Here is a 25528-nt window from a genome sequence, read left to right as displayed (position 1 = left end):
TCTACATTATTAATTTCAGGGGTGGGGAACTCCAGGTCTCGAGGCCCGATGTCCTGCAGGTTTTAGACGTGTCCTGGATCCAACACAGCTGATTTAAATGGCTAAATTACTTCCACAACATGTCCTGAAGTTCTCCAGAGGCCTGGTAATGAAGGGTGAGATCTAAAACCTGCAGGACACACTTAGGCTTGGAGTTTCCTGCCTCTGATTTACTTATATCCAAAACCCCCTGTAGACGTGTCGGTAAGCCTTCCTTACTGACGAGCTCCCAGTAACACATCGTTCACCAAACAGGATGTTCAGCAGCAGATTTCCATGTTTAATGCTCAGAAACCTTTAATGACCTTACCTAAAATGCACAGGGGTTTGCGAGCGAACTTCAGCCTGCCCCTCCATCCTTTATAGCGACAGCAGCAACCGGCCGCCCAGATCCTCAGCGCAAACTCGGCTCCAAAGATGAAGATGGCGAACGTCTCCTGTACAAGGACACGTCAAAAACCCATTCACAGCTCGCTCAGATACGAGCTGCATGCTACATCAATAACGATTCAAATTCAGTGAAATCTTTCAGTGTTACTGAATCTGCCTCTTTGTTGTTACATCCTGTTTTGGACCCACTCCACATCTGCTCTCTCGGTCGTGAAGCAACAAACAAGATTAAAAAAAGAGAAAATTGAATATTTGAAGTGTTGTTTTGTCCAAATAAGCTCTGATTTGTTCAGAAGGGCAAACGGAAACTGTCCAGGTGGGAATGATTTCAACCAAAAATTGGATTTCAATTTTATTTTGTACATTTTTCCTTCGGACGCTTCATTTTTGGAGATTTTCTTGTAATTTTCTGGCAGTCCTTTTATTAAATCAACATTTTCCTGCTTTAATCTAATATATTTATTATTTTGTACTTTTTAAAAAAATGTCCTCTAACCATTTATTGATTTACTTACTCATGTTTTACAGCTGCTCATTACTATCAGTCCTATTTCAGTCCTTTTAATGTTTGTGTATCTGCATTTTACACTATTTATTTTTTAAAACAGTGAAGTATTTATATTATAAGTATTTATATCAGCTGAGTTTAGTTTATTTAAATGTGAAATGCAAGTACCAGATTTTATGCTCCAGCACCCTGCGACCCCTGAATTTGACATTTTTTTTAAAGGTCAAATTTGCTGATTTGAGTGAAACATGCGTCTGATGATGCACATTAAAAAAAGCTTGTGTTTAGTGGAACGATATATATATATATAAAAAAAAAAGATACAAACATAAATGAAGAAATGAAATCTCACCAGTATGACCAGCCAGTGTGCCGACACGTTCTCGTGTTCCTTGAATGTGGTCAGTATGGCCAGAATCAAACAGCCCAGAACGATTAAAAACCTGCAGACACACAAGAGGAAAAACATTCAGTTACAATAATGCACGACACTCATGTGCAGGACACACAAACACTACAGAGTGCAGGAAAAAAATCACTCAGAGTGAAACTGCACAGTCTTACTGTCACCACTAGAGGGGGCCACGTCTCCCTTTAATTTATGCACGGGGGGATAAATTATATTATAATGTGTTTATATCACATTTACTCAAACCTGCAGGAGTAACTCCAGGATAAAGACTAAAAAAACCCAACAAAAACATCCTCATCAAACTTGTTGTCATGAATCTGTGGTTGCAGACCACGAGAGAAGCACTGACTGAACCTTTAGGACACATCAAGTCTTCAGGGGGAAGTGGACACGGAGGGGAACGAGACACATCTGAACACAAACTAAAACTTAAAGCTGTAACTGGATGAAAGATGGAAATCACAAGACAATGAAAATACAAAGTCAAATGGAGAATATTTGATGTTTTAACACATCTAAACCGAGACCACTACGATTAAAAAGCAGGAACACTGGAGGTCTGGAACTGCTTACTGTAACATGAGGTCTAAAAATGAAAAATTATACAGTCTTATTTAACAATGTGACATAAACATACAGAAAGCACGCCGCAGTGATCAGAAAACAGTGTAGATACTAAGAACGAACATTTTATTAGCACACGTCAGATTTTTTGTTAATTTCTGTTTTAATTTGACTGCATGCACAGAGTTTCATTTAAATGAGGCTAAATTACAGCACATATATAGCAAAATTCATTTCTTTCCGTTCCGCCTTTTTAATTTAACCGGGTAGGAGCGTTCATCCTGCTGCTCGTGCTGATCGGTTTAACTTCAGCGATTGTACTGCAGGCTCTCTGTTGCATAATGAATGTGTGCCTGGCAGATGAGTCGTTCAGAACTGGCTGAATTCAGACTAATCTCCACCGAGCAGGCCCGCTAACCACACAGCATCAGAAAAACAGCAGAATTTTCCTTTAAACTAAACAAATTGTGAGATAATTGTGAAGCCAGCAGGCTCACTGACAACCTCCCACTGCTACGGTGAAATCTGCACACAGCGCTTTAAAAAAGGGTTTGGTTTGGAAAAAATATTGCCATTAATTTCAATGGACAAACCAACAAAGTCAGTTTAAGTCACCTGTATTTATGCAGCACATTTGAAAACCATAGGAGCTGATCTAAAGGACATTACATTAGAAATATAACAACTACAAAAGCACAAGTGAAGCAGCACAATTAAAGGAGACCTATTCTGCTCAGTCCAGCTCCAGAAAGATAGCTTAGCTCCTCTGCCTTTAAGAAAAATGTCCTCTGATTGGCTGCCCCTAAACAACACATTGGAACAGCAGGTTGGTGGGATCTCTATGACATCATACAGCACCAGAAGTAGAAAAAACTGAGTGAAGCTGAGTTTTTAGAGCCGGCTCCAGTCTGAGCTGTTGGCTCATAGGGATTTCCTTTACACACCCTGACCTGATACGATAATAACTTTTTAATATGAACAGCCTCCAAGAACAGGATAAACAATATGACAGAAAAAAAAGGTATAGACAATTGTTCCCCTGTAGAAGGCTTGTAGGAGGAAGAACGTAGGAGGGTCTGTACACAAGAGCTGATGTACAATCACGAGCAGCAGAGCTCGACATGATGCTGGATTTAAGAGCCTGGGGGCAGCGCCGCAGACAGATCAGCCAGTTTTGGTTTTAAGGTGGAAGCGAGAATTAATTAAACAAATTCAAGCATATTTATCATGATGCCAGTTAGCAGGCTAACAGGTGGCATCAATTTTCAATGCCCTTAAGCAAAGCACTCTCTTTGTCCAAACACAGCAGCATCCAGGGTGATAAATCACCTCTTGGACCTGTAGTGTAATAAGTAAAGCGAGGCTGTTATCACATTTGTTCACCTTGTGCTCGAGTACGCGCTGGTTGGTGGTCACATGATTATTAAAAATCCAGCTATGCAGCAGCATCATTGATCATCATCAGTAAATAACCAGTGAAATAAAAACCACAGCCTGGTACTGCATGCAAACGCTAATGCAGATTTTTATTCACTCATGTGATTGTCATGTTTAACCTGTGAGCCAGCAGGATGTGAGTCACCATTACAGAGCTGAACACTTCAACGTGCACAGTAAATGAGTAACAGTTGACTGTAAACAGCTGCACAGAGGTCACCAAGTGATGTTTACATGATGGTGTTAAAAGGTCTGACTTTCTAAACAAGCTGCATGAATCAATTACTGCAGTGGAAACAGCAAAATCATAGCCTGATGTAATCCCTATAAATCAATAAACAAATAAGCAATAACAATAAAAACAAAACAATAGAAAAAAAGATAGAAAAAGTAAAAAAAAAAATCACATAAAAGACTTGTATGTCTTGGTTAATGATTGCTACCCCTGAAACTGAATGAAACAACCCCCCCCCCAAAAAAACAAACAAACAAACAAACAAACAATATAAATCACACTTTAAAAACAAAAACAAAAACGTACTATCCACAGACATCCACAATAGGAGTCACCAGTGCCCTCGATTAGTTACCACTAACATTAAAGTAAGAAAACAGGAAATCTGGGATGGAGCAAAGCCTTCTCAGCTGTGGTACGTGGGTCACGGCTCGTACCAGGAGGGAAACTTACCAGCTGCAGTAATCTGACTTAAAATATCAGGAAGCTTCATGAAAGCCAGAGAACAAAGTACAGAGAGTATAGAGTGTATAAAACAGCAGCTGGTTTGGTTTTCTGGAGCAAGAATTGAACAAACTGAGATAAGAAGGTGACGAGCTAGGTTATCAGCTAATGCTAGCTAGCTAATTAGCAAGCTACACTACAAACTAAGATGGTGAGCAACAAACACAAAAACAAACAGAGCTGCCAAGTCACAGCAGGTTGATCACCAAAACTTCTTTGACATATTATTGACAGGTAACTGTTCTAAAAAACACCAAATGTGACTCAGCGGTGCAGTAGTTTAAGTTAGCAGAGGTCAGGCCTAAAACCAAGGCAGGGAAAAACAAGATACCAGCGATCTGATCAAGTCGCAACAGAGTATCTTCTACTGTGGAGTAGGACTGGATGCAACAGAAGCACACTGGGCTGTCAATCAAATGAGCCACACCCTTAACAGAAGTGTATCACCACCTGTACAGGTGTTAAACTGTCCATAGAGTCTAATCTGTTTTTGCAGCAGGCTGGGAAATTTTAACATTGGAGTCTATGGGGAATGACTCACATTTAGAGGACATTAGAGTAACAGAAGAATTTTAGTATTTAAGGCTTCATATTCCAGCCTCTGAACAACAGAATAAAGGCCCAAAATCAATTCATTTTTTATATAGCAACAAATCAATTCAAGCCGCTTAATATTTTAAGACCCCAAGATAATACAGACAAACCTCAGCAATCATAGGACCTCCTATGAGTACAAACTTAACAATGGGAAGGAAAAACTCCCTTTTAACAGGAAGAAACCTCCAACAGACCCAGGCTCAGGGAGGGGCGGGGCCATCTGCTGCGACTGGTTGGAGGTGAGGGGGAGGGAGGCACAAAGACAGGCAGGGGTGAAGGTGGGTCAGTGGATGAAATAGAGCCCCCTGTGCAGCACAAAACATCAAACACATTCAGCTAGCTGGAGAAAATTTAGTAATGATAAGAGTTAAATCCTCCTTCATTTGTGTGACTAATGACACGAACGCTAAATACATCAAGATGAGCTTTAAAACAGGAAAGAAAAACTCTCTTTGCAGTTCAGTAGCTCCTGTTTCAGCCTTAATAAAAACATATTAGTTGTCCTCTATAATAAAATGAGAGCATAAACTATTTATTGTCATTTCCACTTGATGAATCCCCTAATTCTCATTCTGTGCCCTACCACCTAAATATTCAGTTTTCCACGGTCTAATGCTGCATTTTAAAAAGCTCGTACTGCTACTCTTACACTTATATTTAGCTTCCAGAGCTCAAATTAATTGGATGCACACGTACAAATGGCTATTTAAATGCTCCTGTAGAGTCGATCACACTGTGGCTGGATTCCAGGTACACTGGAGTTAACCGCCCAGCTATGATATACGACCCCGAACTGCGCTGAGCAAACTCAGCCGCAGGAAGGCAGCCAATTAACATTTATCCAGAGCGCCCATTACTCGCCACCATCAGCTCTGCAAAAGATTATTTTGTTCTTTCTCAGCTCGGGTGTGATGGGGTCATTTCAAAGCAACTCATCCAAGAGCTTCACAGCAGCCACGGGACAGCCACTGATAATAAGAACCTCTGGAACATGTTATCATTTGCATAATTCGCAACACTACAGGCGTTGATGTTAAGATGCGAGTCGTGCAATTAGAGTCCAAATAAAGGCTTCTTGGTTTTTAACTTACTGTAGCCTAATCCAATCAAGTATTTACTGCAGTATTTCATCAGGGTCATTGATGTAAAATGGTTCAAATCTAAAAATAAGTGCAGAAAAGAAGCTTCAAGGCAGACGAAGATGAAGCAGCTCAACTGACAGATAAGTTGGGTTAACTCGATATTGCACAAAAATGGTTGAAAATGAGATTAAAGGAAACTGTATACGTTTTTCTGTGGGGTTAAATTGTTAGTGAATTTGTTTGGCCACTGCAGAGTTAATTAACTGGTAAGACTAGTATCTCGAGGAAGATATGGATTTGGATATTTGGGGGAAGGATCCTTTACTGTACATGTTTACATAAATGTAGGCGTGGAGCTCAAAAAGCCATCGATTGCTCCACCGTTTAGATTCTTTTCCAGTCCTCCACCCTTCCATTCCTGAGTCTTGAATCATTCATGGCCTGTTGTATTGCCATTAGCCGGTGTCGACAACTCGGAGAAGTTTCTGAAGTGCTTCACAATCATAACAGCATCAATATTTCACAGCCAAACAGCCTGAAGAGCTTTATCGAATTGACCTGAAAGAAATGGTAAATGGCCTGTATTTGTATAGCGCTTTACTAGTCCCTAAGGACCCCAAAGCGCTTTACATATCCAGTCATCCACCCATTCACACACACATTCACACACTGGTGATGGCAGCTACATTGTAGCCACAGCCACCCTGGGGCGCACTGACAGAGGCGAGGCTGCCGGACACTGGTGCCACCGGGCCCTCTGACCACCACCAGTGATAGTTGAGCGCTTGCACATGTGGCTGTCACACGTTTCTCTGACTCGTCACAGTTTTTCCTTCCTGCATTCCTGTCCTCTGAATTAAACTGGAGCGTTTCTCCTCAAAGTTATCCAGAGGACAGAGATAATCCTGGAGCGAGCGCAACCAGATCGATGTTAACTCGATATGATCCGACAGATACAGATCTGCAACACAACCGGCTTCCTATTCGTCTTCAAATAGTTTGTTCAATAAGGCACACAGAGCGCCGTCGATGCCCATTAGAGGCGACATGTCGAGTGGAGCTGGGCGGAAATCAAACAGTCCGACTGAATCCGCAGGAAAAAAGTCAGCCAAAGAAGACGTGGCAGGCTCGGGAGTGACCACATGGCTTTGACGGGTTTAAGAAGAGTCCAGTTCTTGAGTGGGGCCAGAGTTAAACAGATAAATCAATAGAAGAGACACAGTCTTTACCATTTCAATCATCCACAGCTCCACACAGACAGAAAGTCCGACTCAAGTGAATGAAATGAGTCCAGTCTAGTCCATCGATATCCACACCAGGTGGCTTCCTCAGGAGGTCTGACCCATAACAACAGACTATGAAATACCAGATTTCTATCCTGCTTTTTGATGTTCCAGTGAGAGTAGTGGCAAAAGTAAGCATCTAGCTATAAAGTCCTGTTTCTGGGACAGCCAGCAGTGTTTCCACAGGAGGAAGTGACATAAATACACCCTGAGATGCCACCAACACCTCCAGCCTCACTATTAGTCTGTGTGTATGAGGTGAGGTGGTGAAACGCTCCTGGAAGCTCCATTAGCTTCCTGTTGGACAAATCAGTGAAGCATGCCGTCCAATCTGTGCTGTGATTGGCAATCAAGAGTTTCCTGATAGAGAAAACGGTCTTTCCATCCATTTTCTTTGTGATAAGGTCACGAGTGACTGATGAGAGGGGACTGGACCTGGTGGCTCTGCAGGAATCGGTAAAATGATGGAGATTCGCACTAAGAAGAGGCACTGGTCTTTGAGAAAATGGTCTAGTGCCTGGAACAGCTTATAGAGCGTTTGACATATGCGATAAATAAAGCGTCACAAGGCCAGAATCAAACAATGACCCAACTAAAGGAGACAGAGTACAGCTACAAGGTAAAATCCTTTAGTTTTAAAGCTCAAAAAAGCCACTGCAGATACTGAAATATGTCCAAAAGTAAAAGGATGGATAGTTAGGATAGGACCTAGGATAGGATCTCCAATCATACAAAATGCCTTCAGTTCTCTTCAGTTTTGTGACTAAAAATTGAAACAGCTAAAACCTAAAGTTCAGATTTAATTAGTTTATCTGTTTATGTGGACGAATGGTTTACTGTTATTAGAGGTTATGTGGCAGGAATGATGAGGTCATCCCACCTAAACTCCACTCTCTCCGTTAATCCACCTTCCCTGTGTCGGCCTCAGCTATGCCCGGTGCTGATACCACCCCTGAGGTTTCCTAACATCCAATTTGCCAACGAGATTCAATAAAGAGTGCCGACGACGCAATTCTGGCAGTTAATTTGCTCAGTAATATGCAAACACTGGTGGGAAAGGACAGCAGCAGGACCGGCGGTAATGACTGCAGTCACAAGGACGAGATGAGAGGATCTGTGGGAAGACGTTTGCAAACAGTCGAACATCATTGACGTGCTGCTATGAAGCGGAGCGAGCCTGGTGTTCACTGCTGGCTGACAGCTGCAGTTCTTTGACTCACTTAAATGTTACAGGGAGTTTTAGGACTTCAATATCTGAAACTTCTGCTTTGGAAATGAAATTTTACAAAACTGAAAAAACGAGCTACTCTTTACCTGGGTGAGTTTATTATTAGACACTCACTTCAGTTCAGAGTGATCAGATTTGATTTATCAAACAGTTAAATTATCCAACCATCCATTTTCTGAACCAGTTCAGTCACAGACGCTGGAGCCGATCCCACCTGTGATCCTGTGAGCAGACATGAGCTGACGGGTTTGAACCCAACACCCTCCAGCTGGTTGGGCCCTGGTTTTGAACCCAGGTAAATTAATTAGAGTAAACTAATGAAGACAACTGTTACATTAAAGCTGTGGCCTGTTTTGTTGTTATCCGTGATGCGTTTCATGATCATATATTGTATGTATTGTACGCTGTACGAGTAAATGGAAGACCTGCATACATGATAACCAGATTATCTGTATAACGTCAATAAAGCATGCGATGAAGTCACAGGTAAGTCAAAATTTTGAGTTAATAACCTGAAACTTTACCTTACAAATGGATTTTGTTTTCCAGAGCAGGTTTTCATAGAGATTAGCCAACCTCATCCAGTCATGTGCTTTGTATCTGGTTTGTTAGCTAGCTTTTAATTTATCTGTATTGTCAGGCAAGCTAGTGTTAGCTAACATTAGCCAGAAGAAATACAGCTCAGGGTTTCATCCAAAAAACGATCTCTTGATGAACTGAAGATCATGCTAATGCTAATCATAGCTTTTCACTGAGGGTAAAATTTCCATTTTATCAGATACACTTCAGTAGATAAAGCTAACAGCTTAGCTAGCTGGCTAACTTTAGCTTTTCTCTACTTCATGTGACATGTCTGTCAGGCTTTTTCTGTACAAGGAGTCTGTTTATGAAAAATGTGATTTGGGTTTCTCACTCTGTATTCGGAGTAATACCCGACAATTTACTGATGAAGTAACTGATCAATCGGGTCACTTCCTGTCTTTATCATCTACAAAGACATCTTCTCCTCCTACCTTCACCATTGGTTAGAGTACTGGGCTTCACCTTTATTGATGACTTTGGAAAATGCATTCTGCCCTTATTGATTTATCTGGGAAGCATTCTGAAATATGGATTCATTTTCCCTGAATGCTCCGTCTCCCAGGAGACTCCCTGCTGACCTCAACACTGCTTCTCAAAGCTGACAGAAGGTGAGATTTACAGGCATTTGCAGCGATCCTGACAGAAAACCATGTTGGGAGTGATGGCTTTCACCTCCAGCACCTCCCCCTTTCCCTCCATCCTCCCCCACCGAGGACAGCCCAGCAGCTGGAGACAGGAAAAAGATATTCAGGCTGTGATTTGGGATTTGCTGATCAGGCAGAACATGGTGTTTCACTGGGGATATCCTGACCCCTGGATGTACTGGCGCATGGTGTGTTTGTAGTTGTGTATCTGTGCATGTGTGTGTGCCAGACAGCTTCAGACAGCTTCATGAGAATAAACCATGGACAGATTAGTAGATGGACTGGTACTTCTAGTCTTATTTACCCAATCACTCGATGGATGAATCAGGGTTCAGATTTCTTATCTTCAGTATTTTCAGTTTCACTACAGATTGGACAGTAGCTGGACGGTGTTTCTACACAAGTTTGTCGCTTCCATTCAAACTAGGACCCCAGCAATATTTTTAGCAATCAAAGCAATCACAAAGAAGTTTCTGCCAACCACCTGGTGAAATTTATCCCTAGTGACAAATGGCTGCCAGTGGGGTCAATGACCAGTCTGTAGATCTGCACGACTAAGTCCCACTGCACGAGTAGGACTTTAGTCTCTAGGCCCGTGTGCCTGGGCTTTACTCTACATTGTCACCATGACTGTCACACATCCAAAATCATGCACAAGTTAACATTAACATTGTTAGTAGCCACGTACCTGCAATACCTTAACATAACTAAAAGTCTTTTAGCCACTATTGATATCACCATTAGTAAAAAAACAAATTTAAAAACCATGTTTAAACATTGTTGTGTTAGCTTCACTTTTCAGATCTGGGAGTTCTGATCAACTTTTACAGTATTTGTGGATAAAACTTCCTTCCTTTGGCTGGTGCTATTATTAGCTTACCTGCTAACAAATTGAATACTAAAACTCAACGTTTTAGCTAGCAGGCTAACCTTAGCATGTGTACCTTTTATTGCTAACAAAAGCACACATAAGCCTTATCTAAAGCCTCATGAGTGCTTGTTTTTAGGCCTTTATGTAGAGTTTGTGTTGTGTTAAAGGCCTGTTATTTGTTGATGACCATTAATAAATGACCATTAGGTAGTGTCTAAGCTAATGTTAGCTAGCATTTAGTTACTGTAAAAACAGAGGTCTTCAGTCACAAGACTCAATCACAGGCCCGGTTTGACTTTTGTGATTCACTTACTTTGAGTGTTTACTCACTCCCTGATTGAGCAAACAAAATGAGATAATTAGTCAAACTAATCAGATTCATTTAAGCTAATTATAGAATATTTTTTAATTAGCTTTAAAAAAGCCACAGCAGCAAACCCACATCAGAGAGTCTCCTAAAGCAGCCGAGGAGTCAATAAGCTGCAGAGATGATGCTGATTACTCAGGAAAACATCTACCTGCTGGATGCATCACACTCAAGCCGAGTGCTGACTTTGAGTTTCTCTCAGTCCTTGTGAAGCGCCAATCAAATCGACTCGTACAGTCCCACCATGAAGTCCTCAGTGGCCTCACGGGACTGAATTCAGAGGTTGGACGAGATCAGTGGAGCTCTGTTTTAATCTCTCCTTCTGTGTCTGCTTGATAAAGATTTATGAGTGTTCAATGATTTGAACAAGGACGTCGTTCATCCTAAAAATAGATCACACTCCTTATGTTGAGCTTGGTTTTCATCTCGGGGGATCTGATAGGTCAGACTGTCACTTTATCATCTCTACCAGCTAAGTCACATTAGCTGGTAGAGATGATAAGTAAGGTAAACCTTTGAGTGTTTTGCACCCTGTAGTTCACTCATTTCAGTGACTTAAAACTCCTGTGATCTGTGCTTATTTTACATTTTTTTTAACTGAGGCTGCTGATGATGAGGAGACAAGAGGGGGAAGCAGGAAGGTGAGAAACACCTGAAAGTCGGAAATGGGCCAAATTAAATTTGATAAGGTAGAGTAAGTTAAACTCATCTCAACTTTGAGACAACAGAAGCCAGCTGGAGTTAAGAAATGTGGAGTTAAAATGTGTATATTTTAAATGCATTGATTACATCAAAACTGGATTGTTTGACCTTTGACCTTAAGATGCAGATGTACAGATGTCTTGTCCTGGTGGGGGGACTCGTCTATGTTTTGTGGAGGAGTACATATGTTAGCGCCTTAATTCTGTTGGTCATTGGAAAAATAAAATTCAGATCCCAAAGTAACTCAAAGTAACTATGAGCTAATGACCTTCTATTGATCTATGACATCAGTACACATTTTTCTGAGTGGTCTCAATCACTAGATTTAGCTCTCATTGATTATAGCGTAATTTTTTAAAATTATGGTCACATTTAAAGAAGAAAAAAAGAGAAAAAAAACAGTAGTAATGAAAAACAAGCAGCGCCAGGAGACGTCTGGAAACTCCGAGTACAAAAACAGTCTGGGCACTCGGAGGAACACGGGCGTGCTCACAGGAGGGGGGCTAATTAGACACTGGGGAGATTATTTCAACACAGGTAAACCCACTGAAGGCAGGACAAACAATTACAAAGGAGGAAAAACTGACCGGGAATAACAAAACGGAAAAAATGAAATTACTTTAAATGCAAACTCAAACCACAAGCATATAATAACTTCAGGCATATTCAGTTGTTTTGTTTTTATTTTTGATTGTTTAGAAAACAAACTTCATGTTGGAGGTATCGTTACAGCCGGCTGGATGAGAGGTAAACAAATAAGTCTGAGACTTCATCCTGAAAAAGTCTAAAACGAACTGCAGATGCAGTTTAGTGTTAACAAAACACGAAGCTACTTTAGTCAAAACAAAGCTATTATTAACATAAGCAAGAATTTATATTTGGTAATACGGCTCTGAGGTCTGCAGGCTGAAACAGAGGTAAAGGTGGGTTGCAAAGTGGCTGCAGATGAGCAGCAAACGTAGGCAGGGTAAAGCTCCTTTCTTTTAAAGAAAACTTAGAAAAGTCCAGACAAGCCTGCAGCGCCGTGAAAAAACACGGGTTGAAGGAAAACAGAGAAAAATAAAAACAAAACTCGACTGGAAGCTTTATGGATCAGCAGTTCGTTTGGTCGTCACAACCTCCAAACTAGTGATTTATGTTCCTGTACATGAACCTTTATTTTTCACCCGTCTGGTCTCAGATGCACTGATCTGTTTCCAATATTGCGAAATGAATATTGTCCACATTCAATGGGTGGAAAAACTCCACATTTGGAGGGTGAAGGTTGGGTGGAGTTAATAATTTTCCAGTTAAACAATTTTGACTCCTGCACCCGACAAATTTCTGCTTCATTTGGTATCTTTAACATTTTTATTAATTTGAAACAAGTTTTAAAAGATCGTGGGTTGTTGTTAAAATCCAACGAACGAATCTGTGCCTTCATTAAAAAAAACATGACAGTTGATGTCAATGAACACGAACAAATGATTTCTTTTCATGGCTATTTCGTGTTTTTGCTAATTGATCATACTGATTGATCACACGTTAATGAAACATTTCACCCGATCTCTGCGACTCCTCAGGCTCACAGAGGGTTTTATTTTTTAAACCATGGTAGATTTAGCCGAATACCAGCTGACTGTCACTTTCGAGCTCTCTCCATCGACTTCAGCCCCTATCACTCGTCTTTCACAGCTTCTTTACTGGTTATTCCAGTCTCCAGTGTATTTGGCTACCAAAGGAAGGTGAAGGTTTATTATTCTTTCTGCTTTGGAGATTTTGTCCCTGTTTGAAGGCAGAAATGCACGCTGAAAACACTGCAGCCAAAATAATGTACCATCGGTTTTTGTCTGCTGCCACTTGACTCCAGGTCGCTGTAAATAAAACATCTCTGAAAGTCACTGCAGAGAATCAAACTGCCTCCCGTCACTCTGGGTCAGAGCTCATGTTTATTCTGCTGCTGATACAAAGCCGGAGAAATGGGAGCAGCTCATGCAGATCACCTCGACTCGCTGGGTCTGATCGAAGCATTCACCTCAAACAGCAGAGCTGAGGGAGCCGACGGGTGAACATGGCGAACAGATAAAGTCATGCAGATCTGCAGCAGTTTAAAATCACTGACACTTCTCACCACAGTTTCCTCTGGAGGGGAAACTGACGCAGTCCACTGACCTCATCTTTGAAAAGTTAAGGACCAAATCTCAAATACCGAGAGCTAATTATCTTAGATTTCCTGGCTGCATAATTAGGGTCATTCCAAAGGAAATGAGGTTCAGTAACGCCTCCCTGCCTCTTGGTTGGAAAGATGAGTGAAAGACAAATATGGCTGCCACAGTCATACTTCAGTAAAATGTAAATGTCTCCGAACTCACACAAAGAATCAAACCGACAGATCAGACTAAGTCTGAAGCTCTGTGAGAATAAATGTAAAATACAAGGAAGAAAGAAGAAGTCAAATTCAAATAAAGCAGGAATGAAAGAAGCACGAACGAGAGAAGGAAGAGAAACAAAAATGATAAGGGCACATGAAAGGAAATGAGAAGGGAGGGAAAAACAGAAGAAGAACCACTGGAAAGTGGAAAAAGAAAGTAGGAATGAAGGAAATACAACAACAAAATAGGTCAGAAAGACTTAAGGAAAAAGGAAAGGAAGAAATGTAGGAAACAAGTAAAACAAGGATGAAGTGAAGAACATGAGGTGAATAAGGAAAGGAAGGACAGAAGCAGAGAAGGAAGAAAGGAAAGGAAGAAAGATGAACACACTTAAAGGCAGAGAGAAGGGCGCGCTGTAGCATCACACTAAAGTACAGATTAGTGAAGTAAAAGTACTCGGATACTTCCTGTGTTTGATCGGTCGTTCTTAAAGGGCATCGCTCACTCATCAATCATTCTCTGATGCTCATTCATCAATCAGACGCGGCGTCACAGTCGTGGCCTGTTTTGAAGTAATCAACAGAAAAATGGCGCGATGATGACAAATGGTGCTATTAAACGTCCCAAGGGATGTGGAGAGGCTTCTTAACGAGCAGCCATTTGTGTTTGTTTACAGGATTTATGAAAGCAGACGCACTGACCCAGATCCAAACCTGAGAGATAACGTCATCGCCGAGGAGTCGGTGTCACTGCGACCAACTGTCCCCGACAGGAAGTGGAAATAAGGTGATGGTTTCTTTACATTTCCTGAGAAAATTAAAGACGCTCTCTCCCTGCAGGTGTATCTGTTTGAATTAATATTCTTTTATTTATGTTCGACAACAAGAACAAGAACAGCGCCAGTAATCGATCTGTGAACATCACCGGACTAGGCGCTCGTCTATGCTGCCTTCTGTGTGCCAAACAAGTACCTGCCCGAAACAGCAGAAATGAACCTCTGAATAGAAATCTAAGAAGAAGAAGAGGAATATATTTAGACTGGTGAAGAAACAGAAAAGTCAGTGAAAGGCAGAAGCACAGAAAGAGTGAAGGAAACGAGGATAAAAGAGGACGGATGAACCAATGGACGTAAGGAAGAAGGACAGACAAGCCAAAGGAAATAGGAAAAAGAAGAAGGACAGAGACTGAAAGGAAATAAAGAAATTAGGAAAGGAGGACAGAAGACCCAAACGAAATAGGCCTTACATTTGAAATAAATTGTTGGGAAGTATTTTCTTTAATATTTCTGCTCATTGAATTAAAAACAGATTTAAATGTTATCATCAATCTTTCTGGTTGGCTCCCACCTAAGTCCTTCTGTTTTGTGATTGGTTAGTTGAGCCATGTGTGAGTCAATGCAAGGACACTGAAAATTCCTCGTTTCTCTTCCACTCCAGCTTCAGGCCCTTCAGCTGGAGTCGTTTCGTCTTTGTCTCTGCGTCCTTTCAGCCGACCGTCAGAGGTTTAGATGAGCCTCTTCATTCGGTCCATATGCTCGACAGTCCACAGCTGTGCGATTCAGCAGGGCCTCCGATGAGCGGCAGTCCTTTCATGGAGCGCGTGTCATCGGTTCTGCGAGGGTTTTGCCTGCCAAACGCTCTAATTTGTCACCTGAGTGCCCTCAAGGCCAGGGAAGCCATTACAGGCTTGGCAGGCGGAGGTGTAGGCAATCAGAGTGAGTCGGCCAACAGCGGCGCTCATTAACACGAAACACTGCTCGACTCGCTGCCTCCGACGTCTGAACGGCACCGTCGGCCGCCAGCTAAACGTCTGAGGTCAGACGTGAGAGGAAGAGCCTGTAAACACAGCGTTTAGACACCCACGCTCACACGAAAGCACGTCTATGTTCACGAATCCTCGTACGCACGTATGGAACTGCTTCAGCTGCACGACTGACTGGGAAACGTGAACATGCTGTGTGAGCATCGCTCCTCTGACATGAACCCCCCGAGAGTCGGCCGAGGTTTCCTATACTACAAGGATAGGTGTAAGGATATGAAGTCAAGGAAACAAGGGAAGGAAGGAACGAAGGGCTGAAGTAACCAAAAACAAAGGACAGAAGAGAAGGAAGTAAGGAAAGAAAGAAAAAATAATGGCATAGAGAAGGAAAAAAGTATAATAATAAAGAAGAAGGATACATGTATGGGAAGGAAAGGAAATAAGGAAAGGAAGAAAGACAGAAGCACTGAAGCGAATAAGGTTATGAAAGAGGTGAGAGTGCCTAAAGGAAACAAGGAAAGAAGAAATTACAAAGGAGGAAGAAGGTTGGGTGAGGTAAAGGAAATAAGGACATAGAGGGTACAAGAGCTGAAGGAAATATGACAAGCACAGAGAAGGAAAAAAGGTAATGAAAAAGGTCAGATGGGCTAAAGAAAACAAGGAAAGGAAGAAGGATATAGGAAAGGAAGGAAAGAAGCAAAGGAGAAACGTTATAAAAGAATTAAGGAATTAAGAAGGTCAGACTGAAGGATACAAAGACAGGAAGGACAGAAGCAGCGAAGGAAACAAGGCAAAAAAGACAGACTGAGTAAAGAACATGAAATAAAGGAAATGAGTAAAGGAAGAAAAGCAGAACAGCTGAAGGAAATGAGGATACAGACAGGGAAGGAGACAAGGATAAGAAGAAGGCCAAAGGAGAAATTATCAGAGAAAGAAAAAGGTGAGAAGGAAATAAGGAAAGGATGAGTTCTTTAAAAAAGAAACAGGTGTGGGTTTGGTGGATGCTTAGAGCAAGTCGTAGTGAAAAATGTGTTTACTTACAGACCAGCACCGTCTTTTAGGGGACGTTATATTAAAGAAAAAGACATTAAATGCTGCAAAAACAGAAACATTTCTCAGTTTGATCAGAAACAAATGAACACAAAGCGAGTGGGTGTTTCTTTGATTCTGTGGGATGAGAATAAATGCCACTCATTATTAAAGATGTTCTTCGTATTGGATCAAAGTCTGAGGAAAAGGCTTCCACCCTGGAGGACAGATGTGGACAGCTGGAGACCGCCTCGGGCCGGTTTCAGCTGCAGCAGAGCAGCCAATCGTCTGCTTTCTACTATGCATCGATCGCTTTAACCCACAAAGATAAATCAGGGACTCGTCTTGTTTGAATTTAACTTTCGTGTAAACAAACTGCTCGTTAGCAGCAGCAGCAGCAGAGAGCTGAGCCAAAGCTTGAGGACAATATTTTAGCTTGTGCGAATGCATTAAAGCAAAAGAAATGTCAATTTAGAGGCTGGCAGGAAGTGCTGTTACAGGCCTGACTTATTTAAAGGTTCAGTACATCATGTTTCTGTGAACTCTCCTGAGTTTAAATCTGTGGCTCCGCATCAGGACACTGTGTCAATGAGGCTCTGCAGATTCACTGTGTTTGTCCAAATTAGATCCACAAATGAAATTTACAGGAAATAATCAATCAAAACAAGACAGAGAGCAAATGCACGAGTAAGAGAGCAGAATGTTCCTGGACACCATCAAGACATCCATCCAACCTGCAGCTTTCCTGTTTCAGGTCCACCTCCAGATCATCCGGAGCAATGCTGAGGAGTTCCCAGGACAGCCGAGAGACCTAATCTCTCCTCCAGGACCTCCTCCTGGTAGGACATGACCGAAACACCTCAACTCTGAGGCATCCAGGAAGCATCGTAAGCAGCTGGCTGACCCACCTCAACTAGCTGCTTTTGATGAGGAGGACTAGTGGCTCTACTCTGAGCATTGACTGATCCAGCTCCTCACTCAGCCACTCTATGGACAAAGCTTATTCCCGCCACTTGAAACAATCGGCCGGTAAATCTACAACTTTGCTTTTAGGCTCAGGTCCTCCTTCACAACAACAGGCTGGTACAGCATCATCATAACTGCCAATCATCTGTCTATCTCCTCTCTTCAATAGAACCACAACATCTGTGGAGAACAGCGACGTCATTCTGTCAATCCAAAGCCACCAAAGCGGAGAGCCTCTGTTAGTTGGCTACATTCAGACTTCTGAAAGTAAGTCTCCACTGTGTATGTATCTGATATATATATCTGAATGTAAGAGTCAGTGACCGCTGCCCATACAAATCCAGTTCATGTATCCATTCAGAGCTGAGTTTGAAGTGTGAAATGTGCGACATTGTGTGTGCACAGCCTTCTATACAATCCAAACTACCAGATTAGCTCTCTGATTGTGGCTAACGTTAGCAATGCTAGCAGTGGAAACAGCTTTCCACACTACTGCTGAATGTGGTGACGTATCACTCAGATTACGCTACATAACCGTCCATTTTCTGCATCAGAGTAATTTCACGTTTTCTTCTGCTGTTTAGCTTCAGGTCAAACTGCAGCCTCTGGAAAAATGATGCCTATGAGGAAAAAGGTTCAGAACAAAGTGCAGTTCCTCTAGTGGCCACTTGAGTCTCCCTCCAAAAGTGAGTAAATTCCCCGCAGACGCTCTCTGCTGTGTAGGTCAGGCTATGTAGCACCAGTTAACATCTTATCACTCCACCCTTTTTTCTAAATATGGTTACTTCAAGCTTCAAAAACTAATATTGCAGCATGAAAACTTGAATCTTGAGCCTTTAAAATGTGGAATCCAAAACAAATAGTCGACACCATGATTTCATCTTTTATATACAGTCTATGGTTCAGAGCCTGAAACCCCTTGGGTAATTTTATAAAAAGGTTGTGGTTTGAATGAAAAAGAAAAAAGTCATCCTTGAAAGAAGGTTGAGTTGGAGCCGGCTTGACACCATGACACCAGCACAGATGCCAAAGCACAACGTGTAGTTTAACATAAAAGCAAACGGTCTCACTTCTTGAAGACATTAAAATTCTCCCTTTGAGGTTCTGCTGCGAGTAAAAAGAAACATTTTCTCTGCAGTTTCTTAGCTTTCCATTCACGCTGCCATTAAAACGGTTTGAACTGTGACATGTTGCATTATCCTGCTGAAAACAGCCATTACAAAATACAAAAACTGTGATTCTGAAAAACTCAGGTCAATGGAGCTGACGCCAAATCTACAGCAACAATCTGCAGCCTCGCCATAAACACTGCCTCATCAGACCAGGCCGTGGTTTTCCTGGTTTTCCAGTCAAACTTCTAGCCATACATTTCTATTCTCAGCTCACAGCACGAGGACCTGATGTGATCTTCTGCCAAACCACCTTAAAAGTTAAACGTGTCGGTTTTGAGTCCACTGAGCTGGTACAAAGCCTTCCTAAGCCTTCCGGTAAATAACAGAAAAATCAAAAGGCCATGTTCCTCTGAAGAGCTCGAGGGTCATTCAGCAGCCACAGTTCAGGTTCATTAACAGACACTTCAGTCTCATCCTCTCCCAAACTCCCAGTCCAAACTGCACCATCATTACACAACAAAGAAGCCTCCAGTCCACCTGACAGCACTGGAAATCATCTGACCTTGGCTGCCCAGTCTGGTGACGCTCTGAGGCACGCTCATTAATCCTGAACCTGGTGGATATGAAGAACTGTTACAGTACACTGGAGATGCAGGTGTGCAGGAAGCAGCAGGAATAAAAGGAAATGTCTGCAGATGTAGGCAAGTAGACATCTTAAAACTTCAGCTGGGTACCATATTTTTACCATAAAATGATGTAGGAGGAAGCAGGAGAACATGCACCCTCAGCAGCTGTAACAATGACAAATACTACATGACATCATCATTTACTTCACATGACGGACTGTGACATCTCTACAGCCATAGCACATGCTGTACGTGACCTCTACTGCAGAGGTCACTCTGCACATAAACACTGAAGCCAGAAGCATCAGCTTAAAAACAGTTGTATGTACAAAAACAGCTTCACAGAAAGGTTTCCAGTTCGGTGTGCACAGACACATAGACTGTAATAAAAAGATGGCCACCGCATCTGTGATGTCAGCTGATCTTTAGCATTAAAATTCTCCAAATGGCACCAACAGCACAAACACAGCAGAGACGTCCAGTTCAACGATGTTAAAAAGTTCTGCTGGTGACTTTCAATGAAGAACAATTAAAACCAGTGATTCCCAGAGTGTGGGCCAAGGCCCCTGGTGGCCTGTGGATGTACTGCAGGTGGGGTGTGAGGTCATTTAAAATAAAAAAATCTCATGTATGCTTGTCTGCTCCCCAACTCTTCAAACTGCCTCGAGTACCAGGATGATTACCATCTACACAGCTGCTGGTTTTTGTTATTGCTTCTGATATTTTTTATAAAAGTCAAATCCTTACAAATTTGAGATGTTATGTGTAGAAGCTGATCTCAAAACGAATGGCAACATTTCGTGTACACGCGTCTGTGGTTTGTTTAATGTACGTTTATGTGCATTCACAGCTAAAGATTTTTATTTTCTTGAGTTGGCAGGGATTCCTGTTTTTCATTGATTTCTACAGTTGTGCATTATTTATTTATCATACATGTTTATAAGGAAAATAACAGATGAGAATGGCACATACACGTGATGCCGCCATTCGTTTTGAGTGCGTCTTATACAATGAATATGTAACTTGTAAATAAGATCAAATTAAAATATGTAGTAATTATTCAGTTGTTTGGTGTTTATGCTATCTGACTGTATAGAGTGAAATATTGAAGACAGAAAGAAAAACATGATAAATGAACATACGTGTGCGTGTTTGCACACATGGGCGAAGCAAAGAAAAAACTACTGTAGGGCTTTAAAATGAAACATAAAAAAAAAGAAACCGATCTAAACAGTCAAAGCCCCTGTTTTTACAGCTCACACATCCTTCTTGTTCTTCACCTTTGGACCGATGTTTGCTCCTGAACTCGTGTTAGAGCTCCTCGAGGATGTTTTGGTGTCGAGTGAACGGAGTTACAGCTGTTAGTAAAGAATCGTCCTCACGCAGCAGAAAGCCCGAACATCAGAATGAATCAGTGCAAACACAAAGAGGGAAGCACATCATCTTCAGCTGGTGTGATGGTCACAGCTGTGATTATAGGTTTGGGGAGCAGGTTTTCAGAAGTGGGTCGCTACAGTCTTATGTTTGCTGACTTTGACATGATCTGATCATTAGTGAAGATTGATTTTTAGTCAGTAAACTCATTGACTAACCAGCCAGTGATCGGCGTTTGCAGATTTGAGCTCTCTCGCTGAATCCTCCTCCATTTCTATCCTGCTGAGCATTGGATGACATGCATTCTGTGTCTCTATGGCAACAGCTGCTCGCTGGAGTATCCCTCTGTCTCCAGATCACCATGGCGACACCTGCTCGGCTCCCTTCCTCCCTCCTATCGGTCCTGTCAGGGATCACCACTCATACCTCGTCTGTGTGTGTTTCCATGGAGATGCTCGTGCTGCGGGGTGAGCGGGTTCGGGATGCGGCGCGAGGTGCGACATGATTGGTCAGTTTGAGGAAGAGAGGGTTCGGCGTGGCAGGCTGCGGACGCGTTTTCCTCGCAGGTTGGCAGCAGACGGCGAGTGGAGTAAACAGAGTCCTCACAGACAGTCTGCCGTCTGTAACGCAGCAGTCTGTCGTCGATACACGCCGTCTGTCACTAAGTATTGATTAGGTGGACTAACCAATCATCTGTGATCACCAAGATACACAACTGTGCATATAAAACACAGTCCTAATTATTTTTAATGTTTCAGTCTCATATATATTTCAATTGTAGTTTCTTATTCATTCTTCTGGTTTGTAGCCCTGAAATAACTGCTAACATATGTAGGCATGAATAACAACAGAATACAATAAAATACACAATATTAGATATATTATATACTGTGATATTACACAGCTGCACCTTCGACACACATGTCGTCGGCCCAACCAGGTGAGCACTGAGGATTTCTGTTATTGTCAAAACATTAGAAGCATTTCCCACAATATATGCTTACAAATAAAAACAATATCATATTAATGATTTCTATCTAACAAGTAAATGAATTATACCACTAAAGATCATATCGTAGTACACACACACACACACACACACACATATAGAGAGAGAGCGTGATTATTATAAAATGTTTATATTCTAAATATTGATCTAGTTAATCCATTAGTCGAATTTTGATTTAATTGTAATTGATGTAACAATTAATAATTACTCTAAACAATAAAAATACTTTTTAATCATAGTTTTAAGTGGGTAAGATGTATTTATGGATGAATTATATATATTTTATATAATGTACCTTAATAATAACAATTGCATTTTCATTAAGCTATTATAACCATACATGTTTAATTAGATTAAAATGTATTTTAAGCTATATTTTAATATTATAAAGCAATAATGTAGTATAAATATTTCCATCGTAGGGGTAGGAGGTGTCCACACTATCATTTGAAATCATTTCAGAACAGTTGTTCATCCACACTGAAATGACTGAAACACTTACGTTCCTGTATTGCGCGTGCGTGAAACGTAAGACGCGTCGACCTGATGCGGTAAGCTGAACACAGCTTCAACCGTCTGTTTGTTGAAAAATAGTAACGCGACTGCATTTTCGTGTTAGTAACGGTAACGGCGTTGTAACGATAGAAATAGTAATTAGTTTGGTTACTCATTACTGAAAAAAGTAAGGCCGTTATTAATATCACTGACTTTAACTACATAAAACTCTTTCTTTAATAAATCTAACAGACAGTTAACGTCATTGGTGCTTTACCTCCAGTGACAACCTGACGTCAATGCATCTCAGCTGCACTTAGACACATAATTCTGGCATTTCAAAGTCCTTTTATGAACCAAACCACAGTGTATGTTTCAGCTGCCACTCCAACTCCTTTCAGCCTCAACTTTAATCTCTTTCAGTGCTTCTCTGTCGACTGCCACCCCATCAAGTCTTCTGAGTGCTTCAGATTTAACTAAAGATTCACACGCGACAGTGTCGAGTCCTGACACAGACATTCGAGGTCCATCTCAGTTTTTCTCCGTCTCAGTCTGCTGGGTTATTGAGTTAAACTTTGGGAAAATGAGGCGAGAGGTGCCAAGTCTGTCCCCCCTGGCGCTTCCTTCAGCTGTCAGGCAGGATGATGAGGTCTGGATCAGCGAAAAGCCAGAAGGCTATACTTAGTTTCTCACAATGCAAATGCTTCTGTGAGGACACTGTAGGCGCTGTGGTGTGAGAGCAAACAGCTGCAGACACACCAGGATGCATCCTTCTTTTAGATTTCATCCACGGTTTGCATCCTGAAGGCGAGCAGAATCTGTTTTCCTGCATCGATGGAGAGCTCTCTGCTGAGAAGCCCCGAGGTCATCCTAGGAGACAGCCGGTTCCCTCGCCCGTGAAGTGGGAAAATGCCACGAAAGCTGTTTGTCTTCAGTTCAAAATACCAGTTTATCACAACTCAGAGGCCCAGTTTTACTTCCAGCCTGCGACTGGAGACATTAACGCCGTAACATTTGCATCCTGAAGCTGTGATTGTGGAGCAAGTCGAGCCTGTTCGGTTGTACGTTAGTCACCGCGAGTACACAGCCAATCACTACGCATTTATTTTTATTGGAAATTTCTAGCTGGCCATTTTTCACGATCAGCCTTGTTTTACTCATTGATGACCTGAAATGAGTGAGAAACTCATCAGGACGGGGTTTGCAGAGGTCAGGGCCCAGAAGTCTTGTTCCAGCTATAGGTATCGCCCCCTGGTGGCCATGAAGACGTAGGCCGGGAAGCTACATTAAGCTCTCTATGGTCGTACAGTCGGCCTAACTTCACTGCACGAGTGCTCACATGTTCTTCCTCGTTAACACCTGTCAGGCTGTTTTTTACAAATAACATGCAGTAAGAAAATTCTCACAGTGTTTTTTTTTAATGAAACCACAAAGTCAAGAATATGCGTCTAATACAAGTTTAAATGTTACAAAAAGAGCTAAAATGACACATGCTACACTCCTTTGTCTTGTGAAAATGGATAACCGCACCCTGATCTCCTCAGTGACAGTTGGTCAGGCCGACTCTGGCCCGATGGATTCTGGGTGTAATCACACATAAATGAACCCAACTGTTCCCGCCGTGCTGAGAGCTCAGCTGACAGACAGAAAGAGAGAGAGAGAGAGACGCCTTCGCCACCGTCTCGCTCAGCTTTATGACTCCACGACCAGCCAGTGAAAAAGCTCCTCCAACAGTTTATTTCCCATGATAACAGTGGGCATATATCACACTCTGTGCGCTGCGAGGGGGTGTGCGTCAGAGTGTGCGTGCATGGATGGCGGGGTCTCCTCTCCTTTGGTAGGAGAAATATTTTGGAAGGAAATGTATTTTAGAGCAGGAAGGAAGAGGAGGACAGTTCAATTATTTCAGCACAGAAGAAGGAAGAGGAAGAGGGGTATGGCGAAGAGCGTTAATGGTTATACAGAACTGGGAATACGGCATGTTTTGCAGTGCATGCTGGGATAAATGGCAGCTTAAATGCAGGACAATGTTACAGCTCCACACTCCTCACACAGGTGTGAATCTTACTGGAGTTGCAGCTGACATCAAGTCATTAACACCAAGCAGCCGAATCAAGTTACAATCTGCAGTTCCTCTAATGTCCACTTGAGGCTCTCACAGTGAGTCCAACCAGCTGAGGTGCAGCCTAGCTGGTAGCTAGCAGCTAACGCAGCCTGTGTCAGCATCAGTTAAAGCAGCCACGTCCCCAATAGCGCAAACGTTCAAAGATTCTAAATGGCCGAATGTCTTTTATGAAGAGTGAAGGTCGGAGGGACTTAGTTTTGGAGCCAGCTCCAGGCCTCGAGGGCCGGTGTCCTGCAGGTTTTAGATCTCACCCTGGGTCACCACACCTGAATCAAATGATTAGTTCATTAGCAGGCCTCTGGAGAACTTCAAGACATGTTGAGGAGGTCATTTAGCCATTTAAATCAGCTGTGTTGGATCAGCAACACATCTAAAACCTGCAGGACACCGGCCCTCGAGGCCTGGAGTTCGACACCTGTGCAGTAGAGGAAGTGCAGTTTTTAGCTCTTTGAGGTTCCTGCTTTAGAAGAAGTACGACTTGTGCCACTCAGTAAACTACTCATGAATAAAGTCCAGAATATGATCAATTAACAGATAATTTATAATTAATTATTACTTAATGAATCAATTCTGGGGAAAGTACATACGAAACATCAAAAAGCAACAAAAGGTCCGTCCTGACTCGGCCGTCACTCCATCTTTAGAACATTTGCAAATTATTCTGATGAAGTGTTTTTGAATATTTTGATATTTGCGTATTAGAATATTTCCTCTAAGTGTGTTTATGTTGAAACAAGGTCATGAAGTATTTTGCATTATTCAGAAATCCCCCACAGATCCTCTGCAGCGGAAACACAGTCAATACTTCATATAAAGGACACCACGCCTTCACACACTGTGAGAGGACGTGCAGCTCTACAAACAGCAGCCTATACATCACAGCCCCACGGTTACAAGCTAAAATGACCTTTGTGGTAAAAGTTCAGCTTCCTCTTCGATCTCGTGCCTCAGATGACTTTGAAATGTTACCTGCGAATGAAAAATTCACCTGCAACTCTGGGAGATGTCGGCTTTTAAAGACGACGACAAAACGAACACTTCTGGAGGACAACAGTAAACATTCAGCTTTAAAGATCGACTGACTCATCAAACTATTTAAAACCTGACAGTAAAACGCCAATATGGCCCCCGCGTGACGCCATGCAGCAGGCGAAGCGCTCAATAAAGCCTCTTTTCAGCATTCAGCTTTTAGATGTGGGACTTTTAAAGGGTTAGTTCACAAAAATAACTCAAGTTGA

General features: G+C 42.0%; 1 protein-coding gene and 1 long non-coding RNA gene across 5 annotated transcripts in view; one reads left to right on the top strand and one right to left on the bottom strand.

Moving 5' to 3' along the window:
- kcnq3 (potassium voltage-gated channel, KQT-like subfamily, member 3) overlaps positions 1 to 25528 on the bottom strand; it is a 116622-nt gene that overhangs the window by 28273 nt on the left and 62821 nt on the right. For all 3 annotated transcript variants that reach the window (XM_026149175.2, XM_026149178.2, XM_026149177.2), the window contains 2 exons: positions 1290 to 1380; positions 350 to 476 (listed from right to left, as the gene is read on the bottom strand). In XM_026149175.2, the coding sequence (XP_026004960.2) occupies positions 350 to 476; positions 1290 to 1380 (218 nt within the window). The remainder of the gene's footprint in view (positions 1 to 349; positions 477 to 1289; positions 1381 to 25528) is intronic.
- Positions 13781 to 18239, top strand: LOC145422018 (uncharacterized). 2 transcript variants are annotated; one of them, XR_013903387.1, is made up of 5 exons: positions 13781 to 14121; positions 14473 to 14582; positions 17338 to 17612; positions 17719 to 17816; positions 18134 to 18239. It is a non-coding gene; the product is annotated as an uncharacterized LOC145422018 (long non-coding RNA). The 2 variants fall into 2 exon arrangements; XR_013903386.1 differs by having other exon boundaries at positions 13781 to 14582.

This window comes from Astatotilapia calliptera, chromosome 18 (genome assembly GCF_964374335.1).
Source record: "Astatotilapia calliptera chromosome 18, fAstCal68.1, whole genome shotgun sequence".
NCBI lineage: Eukaryota > Metazoa > Chordata > Actinopteri > Cichliformes > Cichlidae > Astatotilapia > Astatotilapia calliptera.
Note: the sequence above shows the minus strand (reverse complement) of the source record. Positions and strands in the feature narration are given on the sequence as shown.